Consider the following 27,985-nt stretch of genomic DNA (forward strand, 5'->3'; position numbering starts at 1 on the left):
TCACCTGCAAACTTTGGGATGTTACATTTTGTTCCCTCATCCAAAAGCCAGGCCGTGGATGTCAACGCCAAGAGGGAGTGGATGCAATCCCGCAAGAAATTCAATGACCTCACACAGTGGCCAAGACCAGTGAATGAATTTTGAATTGCCAGATTCTACTTTCCGTGCCAGTAATCACAGTTTAAATCATCACACCTCCAAGATAGTGGTTAGCATTGCTGCGTCACAGCACCAGCGACCAAGGTTCAATTCCGTCCTAGAATGACGGTTGTGGAGTTTGCACATTCTCTCTGTGTCTGCATGGTTTCCTTCATGTGCTCCGGTTTCCTCCCACACTCCAAGGATGGCCATGATAAATTGTGCCTTAGTGTTCCAAGTTGTGTAGGTAAAGGGGATTAGCTATGTAAAAACTGGAGTTACAGGGATAAGACTGGATGGAATTGTTGTCAGAGAGCCAGTGCAGGCTCAGTGGGCTGAATGGCCTCCTTCTGCACTGTAAGGATTCCATGATTCATGATTTCCCTGATGTCAATATGTTTCATCTCACCCACACACATTAACGCAGGGGTTAGTACAGTTGCACAGTGGTTAGCACTGCTGCTTCACAGAGCCAGGGACCCAAGTTTGATTGCCAGCTCAGGTCACTGTCTGTGTGGAATCTGCAAGGCCTCCCTGTGACTGCGTGGGTTTCCTCCGGGTGCTCCAGTTTCCTTTCTCAGTCCAAAAGGCGTGCTGGTTATGTGCATTGGCCGTGCTAAATTCAAACACAACATCATCTATCATCTGTACCAATGGGGCCGCACTCACTCTTGCGGGACAAGATGGTGAACAGTTGGAGGGAACAGGAGACAGGCATGCTTCTGTGTCCTACTGGAGGAAATGCTACTGACCTATTGGGGTGGCCAATGCTGAGGCCATGACCCAATGGTGGGGCTAAAGCTATTGAAGATGATAGTATCCTCATACCCAACCTTCTCTGTCACATCTCCAGGGGGAAACCCACACAAACACAGGGGGAACATGCAAAATCTAACAGACAGTGACCCAATCCAGGAATCAAACCCTGGTCACTGCCTCACTGTGAGGCAGCCGTGCTAACCACTGTACCACTGTGCCACCCAGGGCAGGGAGTTAAAGCAATGCTGATTGTGTTGAGACAGGTTAAATCTTTCCATCTTTCCATTTTTCTTTATTTTCAAACACTCTTTAAAACCTACCACTTCGTTCAAGCATTTGGTCATCTCCTGTAATACCTCTTTAGTGTCAAATTGTGGTTTAAATGAGTTCCTGCATAGTACTGTGGGCCTTTTATAAGGTCCTATGTAATCGTGGGTTGTTGTTGTTTTATGTTGAATGATGTTATGTAATTCTCATTCTTTACCAGTCCAGTACATAAAGTTGTTCTTATTTAACAGTTTTTAATGATTTAGAGAGAACTCCTTCTCCTGAATAAAATATTTTGTCATTCTATAGCAGCCGTTCAGCAGCCCAATTGTGACCCTCATCAGGTCTATTTGAGCTACCGGTATTTGCATAAATTTGAAACCCTAACCTGATGTCTTGAAAGATGATTGCTCAGGCATCTGAATTTTTAATTTGAGTTGGTTAAAAATAGAGTGAAAAATGGTTTTAGCTGCTGATTGCTAAAGGTTTTATTGTAGGTTAATATTCACAGTTGCTTCAAGATGGCCTCAGAAATCTCCCAGCTGCAGTGTGGATTTGATGATAGTTCTTATTGTTAGGTTTAAAGCCCTAAAGATCCTAAATGTAGCTTCAGCTGGTAACAGCAGAGCACAAACATGTTTCATTATTCATCACCGCCAGCTTCTTATTTATTTATGAAGAGTTGCAATTCACAGAAAAGCTTCTCTGTGCACCTCAGATCTTTGATGTTGTTCTTTGTGTAAGATTGGTCATGCCATCACCTACCCTTTGTCCCCATCGACTTCCTGCACTTGATTAACTCTTGCGTATTGCAGATTTAAGTAAGGTAGATATTTCTGACAATTTACATATTTAATGTAGAAGATAAGCTAAAGTTCATTCATTACTGTCATAAGTAGGCTTACATTACATGGGATCCAGGGTGAGGTAGCTAAATGGATACAAAATTGGTTTCTTGACAGAAGCCAAAGAGTGGTTGTAGAGGGTTGTTTTTCAGACTGGAGGCTAGTGACCAGCGGTGTGCCCTAGGGATCAGTGCTAGGTCCACTGTTATTTGTTATTTATATTAATGATTTGGATGAGAATATAGGAGGCATAGTTAGTAAGTTTGCAGGTGACACCAGGATTAGTGACATAGTAGACCACGAAGAAAGTTATCTTCAATTGCAATGGGATCTTGATCAATTGGGCCAGTGGGCTGATGAATGGCAGATGGAGTTTAATTTAGAAAAATGGGAGGTGATGCATTTTAGTAGATTGAACCAGGGCAGGACTTACTCAGTTAATGGTAGAGGAGAGTTACAGAACAAAGAGATCTAGGGGTACATGTTCATGGCTCCTTGAAAGTGGAGCCACAGGTGGACAGAGTGGTGAAAAAGGCATTCGACATGCTTGGTTTCATCAGTCAGAACATTAAATGCAGGAGTTGGAATGTCTTGTTGAAGTTGTATGAAACATTGGTAAGGCCACACTTGGAATAATGGATGCAGTTCTGGTCACCCTATTATAGAAAGGATATTATTAAATTAGAAAGAGTGTAGGAAAGCTTTACTAGGATTCTACTGGGGCTTGATGGATTGAGTTATAAGGAGAGGCTGAATAGACTGGGACTTTTTTCTCTGGAACATAGGAGCCAGAGGGGTGATCTTATAGAGGCCTATAAAATAATGAGGGGCTTAGATCAGCTAGATAGTCAATATCTTTTCCCAAAGGTAGGGGAGTCTAAAACGAGAGGGCATAGGTTTAAGGTGAGAGGGGAGAGATACAAAAGAGAGGATGGTGAGTGTCTGGAACGAGCTGCCAGAGGTAACAGTAGAGGTGGGTACAACTTTGTTTTTTAAAAAGCATTTGGATAGTTACCTGGGTACGATGGGTATAGAGGGATATGGGCCAAATGTGAGCAATTGGATTAGCTTAGCGGTTTCAAAAAAAAGGGCAGCATGGACAAGTTGGGCCAAAGGACCTGTTTCCATGCTGTAAACCTCTCTGACATTAACACTGGAATGAAGTTATTGTAAAAATCCTCTAGTCTACCTGTTCGGGTACACTGAGGGAAAATTTAGCATGGCCAATTATGTTTCCTCATGCAGCAAATGAAACAACAACAAAACTTACTCCAACTTATAAATCAAAGAAAGGGTTTAGTAAAGAAACATCATTACTCCAAACTTGGGGCCTCGTCCTAGGCCATTCCAAGCTTCCCACAATTCTACATAGTTCCTTATTTATAGTGAAGTAGCTGACTATTACATCACTCTGTGATTGATTCCAATTTTTACTGGGTCTTACACCTTGTTCCCATTGGTCGCATCACATCAAACACAAATTTGTCACTGGTTACATTCTAGCACAATGCACCTAAGTAGCACATCTTTCAGACTGTGGGCGGAAACTGGAGCACCTGGAGGAAACCCATACAGACATGGGGAGAACGTGCAGACTCCGCACAGACAATGACCCAAACTGGGAATCGAACCCAAGTTCCTGGCACTGTGAGGCACAGTGGTTAGCACTGTGTTACCTGCTACATAGCAGTCTTCACAATTAAATATTAGCCCTCAGGGACTGGGATCTTCAAATCATTGAATCATAGAATAGTGCAGAGGAGGCCATTTGGCCTATCAACTCTGCACCAACTCTCCAACAGAATATCCCACCCAGTCCCGATCTTCACAGCCCCACATATTTGTCCTGCTAATTCTCCTGACATTTAGGGACAATTCAGCGTGGCCAATTCACCTAACCTGCACATCTTTGGAAGTGTTCCTATCAGGCTTGATTCTGTGGCATAGTGAAGAACTGATTTGTTGAGTTTGTGGCATTTCTATACTTTGCTGTTAGTATATACCTATGACAGCACAAGTCTGACTCATAGAATCACTACAGTGCAGAAGGAGGCCACTTGGCCCATCGAGTCTGCACCGATTCTCCAATAGAACACCTTACCCAGATCCTATACCCGTAACCCCACTAATGCCCCAAACCTACCTTTCTTGGGACACTAAGGGGCAAGTTAGAATGGCCAATCCACCTAACCTACACATCTTTGGACTGTGGGAGGAAACCAGAGCACCTGGAGGAAGCTCACACAGACTTGGAGAACATGCAAACTCCACACAGATAGTCACCCAACATCAGAGTCCAGGTCCCTGGCGCTGTGAGGCAGCGGTGCTAATCACTGTGCCACCGTACCACTGTCCCTACTATTTTGTGGAAGGGAAACATATAGGACATTGCACAGACACACATACACAGAGGGTCCCACACCTTCATGTGTACCTTTGTAATGATCCTTTATTGTTATAACTTGGGATTTCACACTAATATAATTCCTGTCAGTCTGAGGGACAGGACTTGTATGATGTAAATATAAATAATAATGTTATATCCCACAATGGAATCTATGGGTATTTTAGCCTGCATATCACAAATCCAGTGGAATACCATAACTTTGTTTTGAATTAACTTTGGCCACACATGTATGAGCATTACTGGTCCAACAAAGCCACACCTGGAATTTTAGATTTGTTTTTCAGGAGGAGTGAGCAGTTGCGGGAAGAAAGTTGACCATCTAAGTCAGGATGGTGAGTGGCTTGGAGGGGAACTTGCAATTGGCGGTGTTCTCATGTATTGCTGCCCCTGTCTATCTAGATGGAAGTGATCGTGGGTTTGGAAGATGCTGTCTAAGAATCTTTGGTGAATTGCTGCAGTGCATCTTGTAGATAGTGTACACTGCTGCTACTGAGTGTTGATGGTGGAGAATGTTTGTGGATGTGATGCCAATCAAGTCGGCTACTTTGTTCATGTCCCATCCAGGCAAGTGCAGAGTATTCCATTAAAGCCCTGACTTGTGTCTTGTAGATGGTAGGCAGGCTTTGGGGAGTCAGGAGGTGAGTCTCTGACCTGCTGTCACATTTCTCTACAATATTGAGTAACAAGAGGATCAGGAGAAGGCCAGTCAGTTATTCAAGCTTGGCTGCCAGTCAGTTAAATCAACATTGATTGGTATCCTAATTCCATTCACCTGCTTGGAATTCACATCCCTTTAGCTTACAAACATCTGTCAATCTCAGATTTAAAATTTTCAGTTGAGTTGGCATCTGCTCGAGATGCTGTAGGAAAGAGGCTGATGCTGCTTCCTATCATGTTAATGGGGTTGCCACGGTTTTGTATCAAGACTGACTGTGGCAGTTTGTCTAATACCGTGACAGTTAGAATCCTACAGTCAGATGGAGGCTATTCAGCCCATCGAGCCTGCACCGACCACAATCCCACCTAGACCCTATCCCCATATCCCCATGCATTTACCCTAGCTAGCCTCACTGACTCTAAGGGGCAATTTAGCATGGCTAATCCATCTAACCCGCATATCTTTGGATTGTGGGAGGAAACTGGAGCATCCAGGAGAAACCCACAGGGAGACATGGGGAGCATAATGGGGAATGGCCATCTGTGAAGCTTCATTGATTAATTAATTCTAAACCATGCTCAGTAGCAGCTATTTTCAAGAGGCTGATAAAATGGATTAAATTAGAGGTTGGAATCCCGTTTTCCCATCCCGCTGCAGAGAATGGAGAGTGGCATGAACTGGCCACCAAATTCTCCGACCTTGCTGCAGCGGGTAAGATCACTCCCATAATGTACTTGAATTTATAATGTATTTGGATAAATTGTTTAAAACAAAAGAAAGTTGATAGCATCCCTGCCTCTGAGTCAGAACCTCTGGATTTGAGTTGCACTCCAGACCTGATGGTGCCGAAAGGGATGTTGATAATGTGGTTAGATAGACTGATGGTCAAGTTGTAAATCTTTCCAGTATGCCTTTGGAAGGCAGTCAGAGATGGTGAGATTACTGGTCAGCCCACCAATCTCTAGCTTCAGGCTAGCAATCTGTTGCAGGAGAAAACAGCCACAGAAAGCAGATGTAATCCTATGCTTTGTCTCCAGACATGGGAGGTCTTCCAAATCTAAGGCTGGAATTTTCTGGCCCTGCCATAGCGAATGTGGCAAGACGTTCAAATCTCCATTGACTTCAGTAGACTGGAAGATCCCACAAAGGGGCCAGAAAATCCTGCTGTAAAATTGGAATTCTTCAGTCTTGCACTGTCATTTAGAACAGAAAATTTGGGCTCAGCCAAATATCCTGTTCACAGCAGCAGGACTAGAGAATCCCAGTCTCAGGCCATAAACCATCTGTATTAATGTGTGTGTATGGGAGGCCCAGTGGGTCTGTGTGACCACAGAACCATAAAACATTAGAATCCCTACTGTGCAGAAAGAGGCACTGCAGCTCATCGAGTCTGCACTAACTCTCCAAGACAGCATTACACCCAGGCTCAATCCCTTTCCCCACCCCATCCCTATAAGCCCCCACATTTGCCACAGCTAATCCACCTAACATACACACCTTTGGATACTAAGGGGCAATTTAGCACTGCCAGTTCACCTAACCTGCACATTTTTGGACGGTGGGTGGAAACCAGAGCACCTGGAGAAAATTTATGGGGAGAATGTACAAATTCCACACAGTTACCCAAGGCTGGAACTGAACCCAGGTCCTTGGCGCTGTGAGGCATCAGTCCTAAGCACTGTGCCTCCGTGCCGCCCATGATGTATGAATGGGTGTTACGATTTACCTTTTAAAAAATTTGGCAAGTAGGGTCAATAATCTTATCTCTTTATTTGATTTGAACTCAGAAAACCTCTCCGATTAATTCTTTATAATCTGTGTGTTTGCATAGTAGGATTCCTCCACTACTAGTGGTTCAGATCCTCACTAAATCTACAACAAAGCTCTGTTACAGCCAGTGCTGGAGTGGTAAATCAACATTTACCCCTCATCATGTGCTCGTAGTGGTTTGGAAAGAAACTGATCAAAAAAGTTCTATTTTTACACATTCAAGAGTTCTTCCCCCCTTTCCCCCTTTAGGTTGCTATTTCCCCAGTCTATTATAGAATAACTTTATCAAGTTCTTGCAACTTTCCTCATGATTTACTCCTCTTTTACCACTATCTGGTGGTCTGTCAGACACACCCAGCAGTCTAATAACTCCTTCATTGTTCTTTGATTCGAACCAAATTGATTTGGCCTTGAACCCTCAAATACATCATCCCTTCCTGTTGCTGTAAGTAATGAAACTCACAGCCAGAGCAAAAAAAAACTGCCTGCAACAACAACTTGTATTTATATAACACCTCATCACAGTAAAATGTCTCCTTCGTAGGGGTGTTACTGAAGAACATTTGACATTGTCAAATAAGGAGATCTTAGGACTGATGACCAATAGTCTGATCTGAGAGGTAGCTTCTAAGGAAAACTTAAAGGAGGAAAGAAAGATAAAAACACTGAGATTTATAGAATCATAGAATCCCTACAGTGCAGAAAGAGGCCATTCGGCCCATCGAGCCTGCACTGACAACAATCCCATCCAGGCCGTATCCCCATAATCCCATATATCTACCCTAGCTAGTCCCCATGACTCTAAGGGGCAATTTAGCATAGCCAATCAACCTAACCCGCACATCTTTTGACTGTGGGAGAAAACCGGGGCACCTGGAGGAAACCCATGCAGACAAAGGGAAAACGTTCAACTCCACATGGACAGCGACCCGAGGCTGGAATTGAACCCGGGTTTCTGGCACTGTGAAGCAAACCATTGCTTGTATTACCTAGAGAAAGACAGTGAACAATAATTGATAGTAGTACCCAATATTTACATTCTTGCATACAAACATACGAAATAGGAACAGAAGCTGACCATTCAGCTCCTTGAGCCTGCTTTGCCATTCAATAAGATCATGTCTGATCTGTTTATGTTGGGTTACACATTCTCAATCAACTCCCCTCGCCATCCGCTGATAACCTTTGATTCCCTTGCCTGACAAGAATCTATCCACCTCCACCTTAAAAATATTTGATAACTCACTCCCACCGCCTTCTGAGGCAGAGGGCGGGATTTTCTGCCCTCGCCCCAAGCTTGGAAAATCCAACCTGAGGTCAACGCATGGTCCGTATCCCGCCCCCTACAATTCCCGTCGTGGGTGGGATGGGAAAATTCCGCCCTGAGACTTCCAAAGTCACACAATCCTCAGAGAGAAGAAAATGTCTCCTCACATCTGTGCTAAAAGGGTAACACCCTCATCCCTGCCTGTTTGTGTCGAAAGCGAAACAAGCTCTTTCACATTTCTCATTTTCACTGCTACAGTGGGTTCCCGGTTCTCAGGAACGGACCACTGTTCACTTAATTCTCATTCCAGGGTTTTCTTTGCAGTGATGGCATGAAAAAAATGAACGTTCCAGGGAACAACTGACATGAAGCAAACTTATGTTACAGCAAACAATTACACAGGGTAATACAATCCAGAGTCACAAATAAATTGGAATGTTTCCAATTGAACTTGGAAAACTCAGTTTCCTCTACTGATTCCATCTGAACTGCTCCAAGATTCTAAAATAGCTGAAGTGAACAGCAAACTAACCTGACGCCCTTTATGTAAATTGTACTCATTGAGTCCCTCTATTTCTCCCTGCATCACTTTAAGCAAATTGACAGAGAGATCCCCAGTTTAAGATCTCATTGGAAGGACAGCACTCCCAGCAGTGTAGCTTTCCCATATAATCCACCAAGGGACATTCAAGCTGAGGTTAGGGCGTTCATGGGTGTCATCTAATGCTACCCGCAGGCGAGTTCGGAGGCACAGGGCCCATGTGGCTGGGCAGGAGGGCGTGATTTATTTTAAACATATGTTAAAATGTAACAGCCACAAAATTAACGTTAACCTGGTCATTGCTGTGCGAAAAACAGCACGTAAAATCCCTCAGTTCGAGACACTTTGATAGAGTTGAGAAATCGAACTTAACAGCACAGAAAGAGACCCTTTGGCCCATTGTGTCTGTGCCAGTCATCAAGCACCTATCTATTCTAATCCCATTTCTCAATACTTGATCCATAACCTTGTCTGCCTGGTGTTTCAAACATTCATCTAGATGCTTCATAAACGTAATTTCGACATTGGCCTCCCAATTCTGCAGCCCTCTCCATTTTACACCTCCACCTCTCTCTGTTTATCATTAAATGATGGGCGGCACGGTGATTAGCATTGCTGTGTCACAAGCGCCAGGGACCTGGGTTCAATTCCAGCCTTGGGTCACTGTGTAGAGTTTGCTCATTTTCCTCGTGCCTGCATGGGTTTCCTCCGGGTGATCTGGTTTCCTCCCACAGCCCAAAGATGTGCAGGTTAGTTAGATTGGCCATGCTAAATTGCTCCCTTGTGTTAGGGAGATATTGGGATAAATATATGGAGTTTGCAGGGATAGGATTGGAGAGTTGGTGTTGACTTGATGGGCCAAATAACCTCCTTCTGATCTGTAAGGATTCTATGTAAGATTCTATATAAAAATGGGAGGCAGCCAATTCAATAGCTGCTCTTAGGATTTCAAGAAAAGTGGGTATCACCTAAAAAACATTATTATTGTCAAAAAGGAAACTAATTGGATAAGAAAGCTCCCATAAAATGAATTTGATACCAGACATCCAAATTACCAAAATTTCCCAAGGAAAGGGAGAATTTTAAAAACAAGTCAAAATGAATGGTACCAGGCTCTTACATTTCCTATTGAATTCCATGTAGGTTGAGATAGATGAATATTTTGACTGTTCAGTGTTGTTAGTTTTCTAATTTGAATTCAGTATTTTTAAATATCTTGGGCGGGATTTTGCTGCCTCACTTGTCCCAAAACCATGAAATCCCTCCTGACATCGATGAGTCTTCCTATTGTCTGCCCCTCACCCACTCTGATACCTCTGGCAGACGGAGAGATAAAGTTGCAGCCATAGAGCCATAGAACGATGCAGCACAGAAACAGGCCCTTCGGCCCAACTGGTCCATGCTGACCACGGTGTCCTCCAAGCTAGTCGCAATTGCCTGTGTTTGGCTCAACTCCCTCTCATCCTTTCTCATCCAAATGGTTTTTTAAAATGCTGTAAGTACGTAATTGTTTGATGGATCATTGGAGTGAGACTTGTAATATTGCTTTAGCAATTCAACAGCATTAGGCGTTCCATTGCTTTGTGTCTCTTGTGTTCAGATTCCAATGTGACTGTGCTAGTTAAACCGCAAGCTGTTGGCCTCCATAATATTCCCTGTCATTCTGTTCCAAAAGTATTATGCCCTGGCGCCAAATGGAGAACAGTGAAATTTGTTATCTATGACACTCTGTTGATCGTATCTTGCCAACATGTGTCTGCCTTGTAAACTGAATCACAGAAATTTATTGTACATGACTCTATTTTGTCTTTTATAAAGCCATTTAGAGAGTTACATGGGCAAGATGAGTGTAGAAGGATTTGGGCCTACTGCGGACAATTGAGACCAGCTGAGTGATAAAAACAGGGTGGCATGGACAAATCGGGCCAAAGGGCCCAATGTTGTAGACCTTTAGTACAGATGTCTGCATCGAGAATAAAATGGCCAGCCACATATTCACTCGCTGAATTAAATCATGACATCAGGTTTCCTTTCACAGCAGAATGCTATTTAATCCCTTCATTTGTAGGTCCATGTTTAGATTCAACTACAAAAGAGCTTTCCACTCTTGTGCTGGGGTTTTCTCTGAAGTTAAATTGTTTGATGTAAGTTTAAGTGCTGAAACTGCCTCTGCTATTCCTGTCTCTGTAAAAAGTCTCACAACACCAGGTTGAAGTCCAACCACTTTATTTGATAGTAATCCCACAAGTTTTCGGACCACCGTTTCCAAAAGCTTGTGGGATTACTATCAAATAAACTGGTTGGACTTAAACCTGGCGTTGTGAGACTTCTTATTGTGTTGACCCCAGTCCAACGCCGGCATCTCTACATTATCCCTGTCTCTGCTAGAACATTCCATCCCTACTCGATCATGCATTCCTCTCATTCAACACTGTTCCCACTGAATTCCCAGGAATTAGCAGGTGGTAAGGCTGGAATGGTAGAAGAAAACCCCAAACTGAGATTAAAGTCACAGTGAAATTAATTTGTCACTTTATCTTAGGCTTTTAAGAGCTCAGGCTCAATTATTGCTATCATAGAGGACTTCTTGGACCAGTGACCCTGTCAAACCTTCTTTAGATACAGATCTTCCTCCTGGATTAGTAACAAACACACGTGGAGAGACAGTGGCCTAGTGGTATTATCGCTAGGCTATTAATCCAGCAAACCAGGTAATATTCTGGGGACCTGAGTTCGAATCCCACCATGGCAGATGGTGAAATTTGAATTCAGTAAAAAATGTCTGGAATTAAAAAGCCCATCAACAATTGTCAAATAAACCCAAGAGGTTCACTAATGTGAAAAACCCATCTGGTTCACTAATGGGAGGAAATCTGCCATCCTTACCCAGTCTGACCTACATGTGAATGTGGAGCCACAGCAATGTGGTTGACTCTCAGCTGCCCTCGGGCAATCAGGATGGGCAATAAATGCTGGCCAGCCAGCGAAGCCCACGTCCCACAAATAAATAAAACAAAAACACTGCAACCCCCACCGTCAATAGACAATGACCACCATGCAGGAAACAGGACCAAAATTCATCCTCTAATCTCATTTTAGACAATCATTCTGGACAGATTACCTGTGCCCTAACTATCCTGTGGGTAGTTAGACTGCTTGGCATGATACATCAGGGAAGTTCAGTTTATTCATTGATGTGTGCCCAATTAATTTGTCTGAGTAAAAGTGAACTTGACAATTTGCTTCAGTGTCACTGATTAGGAAGGGGAAAGTGTCAATTTGGATCTCCATACCTGATTGCAATATGGGGAGCCAATTGCTGGAGCGTGCTGGAGATTCTCAGGACAAAATGCTCTATACGTTTCACACACAGTTGGACCGAGTTGTTTTCTTCAGACAATTTCAAAACATCCACATAGAAATATTGCATCTGCAATTCACTTTTTGTCTCTGGTTGACAAAGTCTGCGACCCACATCCTGATAGACGTATTTCCGCTGATAAAGCCCACTCCAGCAAGTGGCTCCCTGATGTGTGTGCAAACATGAATATGGTGGCCAGTTAAATTTTGGTTCAGAAGTGACTCCCAACATGTTGATGGTGGGGACTCAGTAATTTTGTGATGTTGATGAGTCTGGGGTGTTCCGATTTTCATTCATTCAAAATCAATTTTGGAATAGAATAAAATAAATGACCTAAGAATGGATAATGAATGCTGGCCTAGCAAATGTTACTCATAACAATAATCTAGAACTTGTGTATGTTTGAAGACATTTTAGTCTGCATGTGGTGATGCTCACATAAGAATTGGCAATGGACGTTTTTACTATAAAAATCTCAGGTGGTTTGTTAATTGTTAATAATCCAAGTGCATGCTTCGAAACTAGAACTCATTTTTTTTCTTGTTCATGTTGGTCTATGTGATTGAGGGAGTGAGTGTTTTTGTTATGTTTAAATCTCGGGTGTGGTGTGAATAAACATATCTTTTTGTCTGATTTGAATGAGTATATTTGAAAGAGTGAGAACCCTGAGACTGGGAGTGAGTCATACACACCCACACATGCACACGCACACACACACACACACACACATGCACATACACACACAAAAACATACACACACACACATACATGCACACACACACACACGTACACACACATAGAAATACACAAAAATATACACACAGATACACACACATGCATGCACATACACATATACATAAATGGACACACAGAAACACACACAGACAAAGACACACACACACAGAAACGCACACAGGCAGAAATATATACATGCACACACACAGGGCAGTACATAGCGCAGTGGTTAGCACTGCTGCTTCGACAGTGCCAGGGACCCGGGTTCGATTCCTGGGTTGGGTCACTGTCTGTGTGGAGTTTGCATGTTCTCCCGTGTCTGTGTGAGTTTCCTTCAGGTGTTCTGGTTTCCTCCCACATTCTGAAAGATGTGCTGATTAGGTTCATTAATCCAAACAGGCACCAGAGTATGGTGACTAGGGGAATTTCACAGTAACTTCATTGCAGTGTTAATGTAAGTCTTATTTGTGACCAATAACTAAACTTTTAAATACACACACACGCACACACACATTGAAGAAAAGAAACAAATGCATTTGAAAAAGTTCAGAGAAAATTTACTAGAATAATACAAATGATACAAGGAATGGACAAGTTGTCTTATGTGGAAAAATATTGGCTAGGTTATGTTTGTATCGACTAGCGTTTAGAAGACTAAGAGGAAATCTTTAAAATTCTCTGGTGTATTGACAGGGTGGATGTCGGGAGGATGTTTTATCTTGTCAGAGGATCTTCAATTAGTGGTCACTGTTTCAGAATAATAATTAACTCATTTAAGACAGAGATGAGGAGCAAGTTTTTCTCTCAGAAAATCTTGTAAATCTCTGGAATTCTCTTCCTCAAAAAACAGTGGAAGCAGAACCTTTGAATATTTTGAGGCAGAGGTAGATAGATTCTTGATTACCAAGGGGACAAAAGGTTATTGGGAATAGGTAGGAATGTGGGGTATGGGTTACAATCAGATCAGCCATGATCTTATTGAACGGTGGAGCAGGCTCGAGGGGCCAAGTGGCCTACTCCTGCTCCTGATTCATATGTTCATAGTGCACACATCGCACTTAATGTGGGAACACACACCCTTGCCTTCCCTCCTTAAAAACCTATCCACACCAGAAAAGGAAAACCTACGTTGAAAAGCAGTGGCTTTCAAACACTACTTTCACATGAACTCCACTGAGGACAATCCAGATAGTGCACCATCAGAGGCAGATGCTAATTCAGTGCTAGATAACCTTAGCTTGGCTCCAGTCCCTTCACACTTTCCTGGTGACCAGGACTTGGGGCCTTGTCTGTCTCTCTCCAGTGCTCACTTGAGGCTTAAGAGGTTTTATAAGTTAGCTGTCTGTAATAAGTCCACAGAGGCAAAAGTCTCATCACCAAAGTTCCTTTATTTACAAGATCCCACCATGCTATACAGAGTGCTCACAATGTGCTATCTGCATTAGCAGTCCAGAGGGACTGAGTATTCTGTTTAAATATAGGACACGGGAACTCTTTTTGTCCAACCAAATAAGCAAAATCAAATTAACTTAAGAATAACTCAAAAGGGGCAGCTGCCTAAAAAGGGGAACCGCCTGAAACAAAACACAAAGTGGAAAGGAAACTTAAAACATCAAATTAAAATCTGATTAAAGGGGTGAATAATATGATACAAGACTCCCTGTTTGGGCCATTAATTAGCTCTCAATTGGGGATATCTTTGAATACCAGCCAAATAAACGAACTCAAATTAACTGAGGGACAAATGAAAAGGGGCATTTCCCCAAAAGGACCCCGAACAATAAACAAAAGGAAACTTAAACATTAAATCATAATGTGATTTTTGGGGTCTATAATACACCCCAGCCTCTGCAGTACCCAGCAGGCGTGGAAGGCGCAGTGGACACCACATGCTCCCTCTTCAGGGACACCTGGCCATGAATGTAGCCGCAGTAGAGGGGCAGACAGTCAGGATGGCCGACCGCATCGATCGCCTGCTGCCTGGACCTGTTGATAGCTCGCCTAGCCAGGCCCAGGAGCAGTTTCGCGAGGAGGTCGCCATCCTGACCCGCCCCTCTCTGCACCAGGTGCCCATAGATCGGGAGTGTGGGGCAAACAAAACATCAATAAAAGGTAAACAAAAAAGGAGTGCAACCGAAGATGCAAAATGGTCCACGGACTCCACAAGGCCACAGGAGGAGCAAGCTTGGGAGCCTGTGAACCGGAAAAACCGACGGTTGTAAGGAACCGCTGCGTTCAACACCCTCCACCCCAGGTCCCCAAGACAATTGGGGGAGACCCCTCTATAGAAGGACCTCCACTGGGGACCTCTGCCGCCCGGCAGCAACAAGGCCCACCAAGGCTCTCAATCAGGGAGCATGCCAAAGCATGCTCAAGCATGCCAACCTCAATTGCCTGATTAAAGTCATCACACTGACCTGGCGGGTGCTTTTTGATGGTCATTTTTTATGATTTACACTTTTTAAAAAAAGTTATCAATTTATTGCTTTGAAATGAATTTATTTTTCCACAGCAATCTGTGTTTTCTTCATGTGTTTACTTCTTTTTAAAATTCATGTTTAATGTTGCGCCCAACCAGATCTCAGGCAGCTGTTGCTGTGTTTCTTACTCAAGGAGAATGAGAAGCTCACAAGAGTTTGATTGCTTTTTGGAGGGGCTGGATCGAGGAGTTCATTTTGCTCCAGTAGAAATGGAAACTGTTGGAAATGTTCAGCAAGTCAGGCAGCATCCGTGCAGGGAAACAGAGTCAGGGACCAGAACCCGTGCAGAAGTCGACCCCAAAACATCATCTCTCTTTCTCTCTCCACAGTTGCTATTAGGCTTGCGGAATATTTCCAATATTTTCTGTTTATATTTCAAATTTCCAGCATCTGCAGCACTTTACTTTCCTATTATTTGTAGGTGTGATTAGCATTAATTTTAAACGAGAAGGTATTTATCATTTAATGCAAAATATAATTTTTCTGCTAACATAGGCTTTTGTGGCTAGAAATAGCATATAGAATGGTGGAATCCCTACAGCGCAGAAGGAGGCCTTTCAGCCCATTGAGCTTGCACCGACAACAATCCCACCCAGGCTGTATCACCATAACCCCACATATTTACCCTGCTAATTCTCACAAGGGAAAACTAGCATGGCCAATCTTTGGACTGTAGGAGGAAACCAAAGCACCCAGGGGAAACCCATACAGACACAGGGAGAACGTGCAAACTCCACACAGACAGTGATCCAAGGCTGGAATTGAACCCAGGTCCCTGGGGCTGGGAGACAGCAGTGCTGACCACTGTGCCACCGTGTTGCCCACAATTATTGCAGATGAATTGGTTGCTCCCAACTTACTGGAATGTTTTGCCATTTTTAAACTTGGAAATGAAGCCAGCAGCATGCGTCAATTGAATATGTCACTCTTAGTTCAAGATATTCTCATTTGTACATAGGATTGTTGTTTGCAGTGCTTGTGAGGTTCAATTCTTTTGGATGTTGCTGCCAGATAGTGCACTTAGCCAAGTTCAAAGAAGCATTGCTGATTGCGTCAAACGAATGATCAAGTTGTATGTAATTGCCTGACAAAGCCATGGCTGTAAAGTATACTGAAACATCTCGATGGACTTTATAAATAGAGGCATATCAGAGTCCAAAGTTCAGAAGTTTTGCTTAACACTGACAATAGTTCCCAAATCCAGAATCTGAACGATATGAGGGGAGGGAGTTAAAAGGAGGGTAACAAGGGGTGCAAAAATAGGAAAAGCACTAGGACCCTTGAATTTTTCTCCCTAGCCCTAAGGGGGATCAGTGAGGTTGGGTGGAGAAATTTCTGGTGCATTTATTAGGCTGTTTAAACCACTTCTGCACTGAGCCATTGGCTTTGGAGCCTGGTGCAAGCACACTTTTTTCAGTTTAAACAATATATTTTAACTTGACTCGCTTGTTTATGTGTGAAGAATGCAAATTCATAACAAGATTCAAAGCGGTTTTTGCGGAACGCCAGATCAAGCAAATAAGCTATTACTCTTCTACTTTCTACTTTCATTGTATTTCTTGTCTCAGATGTCCTGCTCTGTGTCTGGCTTAGCAATACTACTGCAGTAAGTATCCCAGTCAAAGGCAGAGATTCTCAAAAAATGTCTAACAAACTACAAAGGGGGACAATGGAGACAATCCATTAATGGTGTTGTGCCTTTATGGATCTTTATCTAAAGCCACTGTACTTCTGAGAAGTTTTCCATCAAACACACACACACACACACACACACACACACACACACACACACACACACACACACACACACACACACACACACACACACACACACACACACAGTGGCTAATATTGAGTTGTGGAATGGTTCTAAACATTTTAACAATCATGAAGGGAATGACCTGCATTTATATAGCCCTGCTCGTACCACCAGATGTGTCAAGGGCTGGATTTTCCAGCTGCGCTTGGCCCAAAACTGGAAAATCCTGCCTGAGGTCAACGAAACTTGTCTGCCCCCTGCCCACTCCGATTCCTGTGGTGGGAGGAACGGGAAAGCTCCCCCCAAAGTATTTTACAGCCAATGGAGCACTTTTTGAAGTGTAGTCACTGTTGTAATGGGCAGCACGGTAGCACAGTGGTTAGGGCTGCTGCCTCACAGCGCCAGGATCCCGAGTTCGATTCCCGACTTGGATCACTGTTTGTGCAGAGCTTGCATGTTTCCCTATGTGTCTGTGCAGGTTTCCTCCTACAGTCCGAAAGTCGTGCTGTTTAGGGGCATTGCCCTTGCTAAATTCTCCCTCACTTACCCGAACAATCACCAGAGTGTGGCGACTGGGGGATTTTCATAGTAACTTCATTACAGTGTGAATGTAAGCCTACTTGAGACTAATAAATAAATAAACTTTTAATGCCAGAACATGGCAGCCAAATTGTGCATAGCAAGCTCCCAATAATGACAGTATGATAGTGACCTTTTTTGTTATGTTGTTGATTGAGGGATAAACATTAGCCTGAACATGGTGATAACTCCTCCACTCTTCCTCGAAGTGGTGCCAGGGAATCATTTCCATTTACCTTGGCTGGCAGATGGGGCCTCGGTTTAACTAACATCCCATCTATGGGACAGCACAACTGACAATGCAATGCCCGCAAAATATTGCACTGGAATGCTCAAGCCCTGGAGTGGGACTTGAACTTGAAGGTTTAGAGCTAAGTGTGTTTATTTTATTAGTGGGGTAAATCTGTGTGATTTCAGGGATAGGGCAGAGATAAGTCTGGAAATTGTTCTGTTGGAGAATGGATGCAGACTCAATGGACTGAATGGCTTCTTTCTGCACTGTAGGGATTCTATTATTGACACACCATAAACAAAGATTCACTATTTAACCTCATCTGTATGAATCCTTTGTTATAATTCGGGTCTAAAGCTCTAAAGTGTTTATGAAATCCATCTGGGTCATACGTTTTGCACTTTGAATTTGGCTAGGGTGAGCTGGAGATATTTCCTTTCCAGTATGACTCAACTGACCCACTGGGGAGCTTTTGCCAAACAAGGTTTATTTAAGTATACAGTTAACATGTATGGAAAGAAAATTAGCAATAACTTTTACAAGCAAGAAAAAAGTCATAATATTATATAAACCTTAACAGCTAAATGCCGTTCCAACCAAACAAATTGCACAAACAAAACCCTTGCCACAGGTTTAATACAGAAAATACGAATGCTCACGTCATGCGGGAACTTAGTCCTTTGGTTGGGAAATTAAAACTCTGAATTCCCAGCCTTGTCATTTCCAGCAGCCCTCTTAATATACATACAGAACAGATTGAAGTCAGAACAGCTTCCCAAAATACTGGGGAGGGAGAAACTCCAGGCAAGCCAACCACCAACAGCAGATTCCACTCCCAGAAGGGTAGGAGATCTGATTCCAGCTGGCCAGATTCTATCATACCAGGGAGAGAGAGAGAAAAAAAACATTGCTTTCGATCTGATATCCACTCGCCCCCCCCCCCCCCCCCCCAAACTGAAACCGCAGCCAGCAGCCAAATTAAAAGTGAAACCTTGAATTCACTATGAAGAGACAAAAATTGTCAAAAACAGACTACCTGCCCACCAGTCTTCTCTCTCACAATGCAGGGTCATGAAGCAAATCCCAGAAAGTACCAGAGGCCTAGAGGAAAAATAAACAAAACTTAAGCCATTGAAGCAGCAATATAAGGATATTTAACAGACAATTGGTGCCACAATGAAAAAAACTGAAGAGCATAAGAACATAAAAAATAGGAGCAGGAGTAGGCCATCTAGCCCTTCAAGCCTGCCCTGCCATTCAATAAGATCATGGCTAATCTGAAGTGGATCCCCACAACCCCTTGCATTTACCCTAACTAGTCCCTCTGACATTAAGGGGCAATTTAGCATGGTCAATCCATCTAACCCACACATCTTTGGAATGTAAAAGGAAACTGGAGCACCCGGAGGAAACCCATACAGATATGGGGAGAATGTGCAAACTCCACACAGACAGTGACCCAAGCTAGGAATTGAACCTGGATCCCTGGTGCTGTGAGGCAGCAGTGCTAATCACTGTGCCACCATTCCTCACCTTAGACAAGATCACTTGGAAGCAGGAGAACATTGGGAAGGGGGTTCTGACATGCAAGTTTCAAATTCCCCCACGGGGGAAGGGAGATTCCCGCTATAAGCTTTATTAGTTTTAACATTTAAGGATGAACCATAGTTTCTTAAAATGAACTCAAGCCTCCCAGATAGTTTCTAGATTACGATTTTCCTCTCATATTTTCCATTACCAAGTATGTTTCTTTCCTTGATATCTCCGTCAGTGCCTTGGAGTTCAGAATCTTTACCAGTCCCTCATTTCACTCCCAGACAAATATTATTAATTTTGCTGTCTTAATGCACTGCTTTGTATGGACCTGGAATGAAATAAGAACCAGCTCTGCTGATTAGAAACAGTTCCAGGCACTGAGATTTTCTTCCCTGCATTGAAAGAAAGAAATTCTTGGATTTGCAGTTCATGTCACAGATTGAATTTACTCGTAATTGAAAACAGGACACCTTAGAGACCCAACACTCAAGTTTTAATATAACTTGCGCACTGGGAACTGTTCCCAACTTTTTAAAAAAATTTATTTTGAATTTCTGATTAACCATCCTGACAGCTTTTAATCAATTGTGTGCAGAGCAAATTAGCCATATTTGGAAGTTTATATATAAATATGTCAGTGCTGGTGGAGATGATGGTGAAGTCATTCTGTGGCACAGTTATTAAATTGGATTCACTGATGTCTGAAAGCATTCGAAGGAAATGTGAACTTAGTTTGCGTTGACAGCTTAATGCAGAAAAAGATATTTGACGAGGTCTTCTGGTCCCGCCTGCTATGGATATTGTAACAGGCGGGACAGGAAATTTGGTAGACCATTTAAAGATTGGCCTGGGGCAGGAATTTCTGGCCCTTCGTGGCTGTAAAGTCCCATCCATTATTTTTCACAAGAACAACACATTGTTTTTAAATTTATTTATCAGTGTCACCAGTAGGTAACACTGCAATGAAGTGAAAATCCTCTCGTCACCTCACTCCTGCGCCAGTTTGGGTAGACTGAGGGGGAATTTAGCATGGCCAATGCACCTATACCATTGAACCCCCAACAGTGCAGAAGAAGGCCATTTGGCCCATTGAGTCTGTACTGATCCTCTGAAGAGCAACCCACCCAGGCACACCCTCCATGCGCCACATAACTGGGGGGGAGGGGGGAGCATTCCCCCATGAGGATGATTCTGGAGGCCTCCCCAATATCCTTTCTATGATCTATTCAACCTGCACTTCTTCATTTTAAAAGTCTTAGGGGTAATTTTGACTTTGTGTAAAATGGGTGACGATGAATTATGTTCTACCTCCTGCTTTTAATTTCCACTGAGTCTGTGGAGGCTGAATAGGATGTACAGTCACCTCAGCATTATATTGGCTATATTTCTAGGACAGAATTGAGTCTTGATGTTGTACCAGGGCCACTGTCTACCCTTCTTTCAATTTATGAATAACTTCTTAATCTGAATTTTACAGACATGATTGCTCGGAGGACAAAGTGTGGCAAGTCTACAGGTGAGGGCAAGGTTGGAAGTGGAAGGGAAACGTTGCGTTTAAGGTCAAAAGGTGCTGCAACTGTGGAAGAGGCTGTAAGTAAAGCTTTAGATTTTGTTCATAAGAACATAAGAAATAGGAGCAGGAGTAGGCCATCTAGCCCTTCGATCCTGCCCCGCCATTCAATAAGATCATGGCTGATCTGTCGTGTCTCAGTTCCACTTTCCCGCCCTCTCCCCATAACCTTTAATCCCCTTGCCTATCAAAAACCTATCAACCCGTGTCTTAAAAATATTTAGCGAGGCAGCCTCCACCACTTCAACAGGCAGAGAATTCCAGAGATTCACCACCCTTTGAGTGAAGAAGTTCCTCCTCAACTCTGTTCTAAACTGCACCCCCTTTATCTTGAGGCTGTGCCCTCTAGTCCTACTGTCCTTTCTAAGCGGGAAGAGCCTCTCCACCTCTATCCTATCCATCCCATTCATTATCTTATATGTCTCAATGAGATCTCCCCTCATTCTTCTAAACTCTAACAAGTACAAGCCTAGTTTATTCAGCCTCTTCTCATAGTTCAACCCCCTCAACTCCAGTATCAGCCTAGTAAACCTCCTCTGCACTCCCTCCAAGGCCAAAATATCCTTGCATAAGTGCGACGACCAAAACTACACACAGTACTCCAGCTGCGTCCTCACCAGTGCCCTGTGCAGTTGCAGCAAGACCTCCCTACTTTTATATTCAATCCCCCTCGCTATGAAGGCCAGCATCCCATTCGCCTTCCTGACCACCCGCTGCACCTGCAGGCTGGGTTTTTGCGACTCATGCACAAGGACCCCAAGGTCCCTCTGCACCGTTGCATGCTGCAGTTTTTCGCCATGTAAGTAATTGTCCTTCCTACCATTATTCCTACCAAAGTGGACAACTTCACACTTGCCAACATTAAATTCCATTTGCCAGTTCCTGGCCCATTCGCCCAGCCTGTCTAGATCCTTCTGCAGACTTTCCACACCCTCCGCACAATTTGCCGTTCCACCAATCTTGGTGTCATCAGCAAATTTCGACACCATACGCTCGGTTCCCTCCTCCAGATCATCTATATAAATGGTAAATAGCTGAGGCCCCTGGGGCACTCCACTTGTCACCAACCACCAATCCGAATAGCACCCATTGACCCCTACTCTCTACCTCCTATTTGACAGCCAATCCCCTATCCACGCTAACACCCTACCCCCAACTCCATGCCCCCTGACCTTCTGTAATAACCTCTTGTGCGACACCTTATCAAACGCCTTCTGAAAACCAAGAAACACCACATCCACCGGCTCTCCTCTATCCACCGCCCTAGACACATCCTCATAGAACTCCAATAAATTCGTCAGAATTTAATTTGTTCATCGTTTGGCTAATGTCTATCTTCGCAGAAAATGAACACAAATGTCCATTTCCTCATTCTCTGCAATTCCAATGAACTTAAGTTCAAATTTAAATTAAGTCAGATGCCTTTTCCATTTTCTCAGTGATATGATGTATTTTTTTCAACCGCTGCATTTAAATAGTGCCTTTAACATAGCAAAACATCCCACAGTTCCCCACGGAAGACATTGTCAAATGAAATTTGACCCCAAAAGTTATGTTAGGACTGGTGACCAAAATCATGGTCAAAGGAGTAAGTTAATGAAAGAAATAGAGGTGGAAAGGTTTGGAGAGAGCCCAGGGCCCTGGCTGCCCATAATGAAGTGAAGAATTCTCAAGACCTAGTTGTAGGGCTGGAGGAGGTACCTTGGGAAGGGCGTGTTCCATGGATGGATTTGAAAACAAGGATGAGGATCTTAAAATCGAAGTGTTGCCTGTCCAAGAGCAATTGTAGGTCAGCAAGTACAGGGTGCTGGATGATTTGATTTGATTTATTATTGTCACATGTATTGGTATACGTTGAAAAGTATTGTTTCTTGCGCGCTATACAGACAAAGCATGCCGTTCATAGAAAAGGAAAGGAGAGTGCAGAATGTAGTGTTACAGTCACAGCTAGGGTATAGAGAAAGATCAACTTAGTGCTAGGTAGGTCCATTCAAAAGTCTGATGGCAGCAGGGAAGAAGCTTTTCTTGAGTTGGTGATCTCAGGCTTCTGTATCTTTTTCCTAACAGAAGAAGGTGGTAGAGAGAATATCTGGGGTGCGTGGGGTCCTTAATTATGCTGGTTGCTTTGCTGAGGCAGCGGTAAGCGTAGACAGAGTCAATGGATGGGAGGCTGGTTTGCGTGATGGATTGGGATACATTCACAACGTTTTGTAGTTTCTTGCTGTCTTGGGTGATTGAGTTAGGAAAGAAGCAGCAGAGAATGGGATGAGCTGAAGTTGACAGAGGGTGCAAGATGTGAGTCAGACCATTGAAGGATTGGAATATTCAAGTCCAGTGGCATCAATTGGATAAAGGTTTTGGCCACAGGTGAGCCAAGTTACGGATAGTCAGGCAATCTTACAGAAGTAAAAGGTGGCCTTGGTAATGAAGAGGGTATTGGGGTCCCATTCTCACATTGGGGTCATTCCAATGTTAAAGTTGTGAACAGTCTGGTTCACCCTCACAGTGTGGCCAGCAGGGAGGGATGAATCAGTGGCCAGGGTATGGGGTTCATGATACTTGAAAGAAATGTCAATCCATCCAGCACTAGAAGTTGACCAAACTGTACAACATGTCACAAGTGGCAAAGTAGCTGAGAGAGCTGGTGGTAAGAACTAAGTGTCATCAGTGCCTTTGTGGAACATCTTTTCAGGGGATGGTAGCTTTTCATGACAAAAAGAAGGAACTTAAGGCTAGAAACTGGGGAGACTCCCAAGGAATGGTGAGGGAGTGGGAGGAGAAAACATTGATTTTCTAGTTCTGGCTGGATAAATAGGAAGCAGGTGATAAGGGATTCAAATCCAAGTACCAGCAAGTTATGTACTGTTGTAAAAAAGCAGCACAAAAATGTTTAAGCATGTGGTGGATTTTAGGGTTACTAGTTGGTAAAGGAGACAGAACTGGAAATGCGTAGTCTGTTTTCTCCCACTCCCTCCATTCCAGCATGTGGGAATGTTGACCAATTAACAGCCGGCTGCTGGAAATGTTGGCCAGTTAGCCTGCAGGGCAGCTCAGTATCCAATCAGGTTCAGTGAGAGTGGTGTCAGATCATTCACTGGAAGTCAATTTAAACGGTCCTTTCGCTCTCTCTCTGTCTCTCCCTAACTGTAACATCAGTCCATAAAAACTGAACAAATGAAGTCTACTAACAATCAAATACTGCCAAAGGCAGCCAGCTTCCCGTTCACAGACCTTTTCATCCACCCTTGCTTCCTCATACCTGGTATAACTCCTCCCAATCCTTTTGGGAGGAATGGGCACAAAAACAATTGCAATCAATTGATTTTTTTTAACATAATAGGTTTATTACTCTACTTAAAGGGCAGACAGGCTTCCGAGTTTAGCATCCGCTCGCCTTACATATTTTTTATTCATTTGTGGGACATGGGCGTCACTGGCTGGCCAGCATTTATTGCCCATCCCTAGTTGCCCTTGGAGGGCAGTTGAGAGCCACATTGCTGTAGCTCTGGAGTCACATGTAGGTCAGACCAGGTAAGGACGGCAGATTTCCTTCCCTAAAGACCATTAGCGAACCAGATGGGTTTTTCAGACAATCGACAAAAGTTTCATGGTCATCAGTAGATTCTTAATTCCAGATATTTTTACTGAATTCAAATTCCACTTCTGCTTTGGTGGGATTCAAACACGAGTCCCCAGAACATTCACTGAGTTTCTAGATTAATGGTCTAGCGATAATATCACTAGGCCATCACCTACCCTCAGGCAGGATGAGGTCAGATTGTCGACCCAATGTCATTATGCCATATTTTGCATTAGCGTATGGGGAAGCCTGCCCCATCTGAGGGTGCGAAAGCAAGATCTATATCTTTCATTTTAGGTTTTGAGATGAATTTTTTTTATTCCTTCATGGGATATGGGCATTGCTAGCTGGCCAACATTTATTGCCCATCTCTAATTGCCCTTGAGAGGGTGGTGATGAGCTGTCTTCTTGAATCGCTGTTGTCCACATGCTATGGGTTGACCCACAATGACATTATGGAGGGAATTCCAGGATTTTGACCTAGCAACTGCGAAGGAATGGTAATATATTTCCAAGTCAGGATGGTGAGTGGCTTGGAGGGGAAGTTGCAGGTGATGGTATTCCCATTTATTTGCTGCCCTTGTCCTTCTAAATGGAAGTGGTCATGGGTTTGGAAGGTGCTGCCTAAGGATCTTTGGTGAATTGCTGCAGTGCATCTTGTAGATAGTACACACTGCTGCTACTGAGCATCGATGGTGGAGGGATTGAATGGATTGAAATTGGGAACGGCCATCTTTATAAGTGTTGAACAAGGCAGATTGCCAATCCCACAGGTCATGGCACTTTAGAACAAGCTTCATGCAGTTTCTTTTCTTGTTGTGAATGTCCAGCCTGGCAGTGAAACAGAAAGCCTGCCACTTGTGAGAGTGGCCACAATGCCACAATGATCAATACTGTTGGAACTCTCAAGATAGGCTTAATAAACAAAGCAAATTGTTGGCCTGGATTGAACCTGCAAGTGGAAAGTTGCCAAAAAAAATGTAAAATAACCTGTGTCATCTCTTAAGAATTTGTGATATGGCATTTAAAATGAAATGGAAGCTTGCAAGGAAATTCTTGTGTTACTCTGCAAGGCTGTGAAGGATTGAAAGAAGGGGGTAACTCAAAAAATGTGGACCCAGGAAATTAAGGCCTGAATTTTCCCCACAATGGAGAGGTCTCCATTTTATAGAAAAAAGCACAGGTGGCCCCAATCCTGAACCCGGTATCCGTAATATTCACTGGGGGCATGGGGGAGGGTTGTAATTTTCACATCCATGGTTCATGCACACAGCTGTACATGTTAAAGTGCAGCTGTCTGCAGTCAGATCCAATTTTGCTTGTGGGATGTCCAAAATCCAGCTTCGGATATTTCACGAGAAGTCCAAAGCTGCCCAGGCTATTTTGATCGATGGGGCATCAACTTGGAGAGGCAGGGTAACCTTGTGGATGGAAGGTGGAGGGACACATCTGGGAGAGTTAAAGCACTGTTTTGTACTGGTGTGGGTTTTGGAAGCCCTAACAAACATACCCCTTTGGAGAATTAGTGGCTACCAGGGAAGCCTGCTGAGCAGTTGGAAACATTCTGAAAGGCAAATGTAAAATGTTAAGACACCTTCAAATGTCACTGTTAGATGCTGTATTTAGAATCATAGAATCCCTACAGTGCAAAAGGAGGCCATTTGGCCTATCAAGTATGCACTGACCACAATCCCACCCAGGCCCTATCCCCACAACCCCATGCATTTACCCTAGCCAGTCCCCTTGACACTCAATGGCAATTTAGAATGACTAATCTACCTAACCCATACTGTGGGAGAAAACCAGAGCACGCGGAGGAAACCCACACAGACACGGGGAGAATGTGCAAACTCCATACAGACAGTGACCCCTGGTGCTGTGAGGCAGCAGCGCTAATTACTGTGCCACCGTGCCACCCTAGATCTAGATGTGCTTATAATGCAGAGTCATAGGTGGCCAGCCTAAAGGGTAACAGGATGGATGCATCCATCCTGTTACCCTTTAGGCTGGCCACCATTGTCTAAGTGCTGTCATACATTATAGTACTTTTTCAATTGAAGGAAGTGCAATTATGTATAAAATATTTAAAGAAAGTGGCCTGTCAGATTCTGCTGTGATGTTCAGTTCTGTGAATGAAACTGCCAGCTTTGGTTGTTTAAAAAAAACATAATTTGAAAGTTGAAAAAAGTCTGCATCTGCTCTTCTCCACTGACTAGCAGACACTTTGCTTTGAAATGGAAATGGGACACCATTCTTTTCTGTCAGTCTCAAGAAATGTAGCTGGAAGTTTTTGTTATGACAGCTGTAGCCATTATGAATGCTTGGCTGAGTTTCCAAAGCTAATAATTGTTTCAGCTCAGCAAGTGGTCTCTTAATCCAAGAATGACTGGCACTTTTAAGAAGCTATAATAACAGATTATGTATTTGCTATGATCTCTTATTTATTTATAAACTGAGTAGTCACTTAAAGGATTAGACGCTCTTTAATATTGAAATAGTTTCTTTTTATTCTTTCCAGTATCAATGATATTGTATTTGAATTCATGATCTTAGTAGATTGTTACACGTTGAATTTTTTCCAATGATTTGAAAATAATTCCAGTTGCCATTGCATGGCTGCTGAGCACTGTGTTTGGTAGATATGAGGTGACGACTATGGAGGATTTATAAGGCATGGAGGGGATATAAAATTGGCATGAGCAATCTCGGGGGCCATTGGATGGATGGGAGGGTTGGCGAGGTGAAGAATGTGATTTGGGAGCCTTCAAACAATATTGGGAGCAGAGTGATATATTGGTGAACCAAGGAGTGCTTCTAACTGGCTCTCCACCACAACCATATTTCTCACTCACTCCATCATGATTCACATTTAAAATTATGGAAAACCTCCTTCAATGATTATACTTTGTCATTAAGTCGGCAGTCTATTCTCCCAGAACCAGTCGAAAGCAAATCTTACCCCTTGTATAAAACAAGAAGTTTCTAGGCAAAATCACCCATCAGTCATGTGTGCAATTTCAAAGGTGCAAAGTGCCCCACTCTGAGCTTACAGGAGAATCCAGAGCCAATGTGGTTTCAAAGGGAATCCATCATTTTTTTGGGAAAACAATCAAAGTTTCCATTTCTTTAGCCAACAGAGTATGAAGAACGAGCAACTAAAAAGGTGGATGATTTACTGGAAAGTTACATGGGCATCAGAGATACAGAGCTGGGTGAGTCTTGTACTAATCACAATGAGTTTGTCAAATACATGAAGCTGTTTATTTTTCTTGTGGCGCCTACATGGAAAATGTTTATTTGAGGATCTGGAGACAGTAATCATGATCTGGATTAGGTTATTTGTTCTGGATGAAGAGGCCAGCCTCTGGCACCTGAAGCTAGGAAAAGAATTGAATAAAACAGAAAAAACCCCAGCCCTTATCATTGGCAAGTTACTCACAGGATAAAGATTTCTTCACGGTAGGTAACGAAAACAGTAAGAAGTCTCACAACACCAGGTTA

General features: G+C 43.3%; 1 protein-coding gene across 1 annotated transcript in view; it reads left to right on the forward strand.

The window, feature by feature from the left end:
- Window positions 1–27,985, forward strand: part of LOC145358562 (PDZ domain-containing protein GIPC3-like) — a 60,875-nt gene that overhangs the window by 17,554 nt on the left and 15,336 nt on the right. Inside the window, exons 4-5 of the mRNA XM_080212721.1 lie at window positions 20,812–20,924; window positions 27,615–27,696. Of these exons, the coding sequence (XP_080068847.1) occupies window positions 20,812–20,924; window positions 27,615–27,696 (195 nt within the window). The remainder of the gene's footprint in view (window positions 1–20,811; window positions 20,925–27,614; window positions 27,697–27,985) is intronic.

The sequence above is a fragment of the Carcharhinus amblyrhynchos genome, chromosome 26, assembly GCF_965287045.1.
Source record: "Carcharhinus amblyrhynchos chromosome 26, sCarAmb.v2.hapA, whole genome shotgun sequence".
In the NCBI taxonomy this organism is placed as follows: Eukaryota; Metazoa; Chordata; class Chondrichthyes; order Carcharhiniformes; family Carcharhinidae; genus Carcharhinus; species Carcharhinus amblyrhynchos.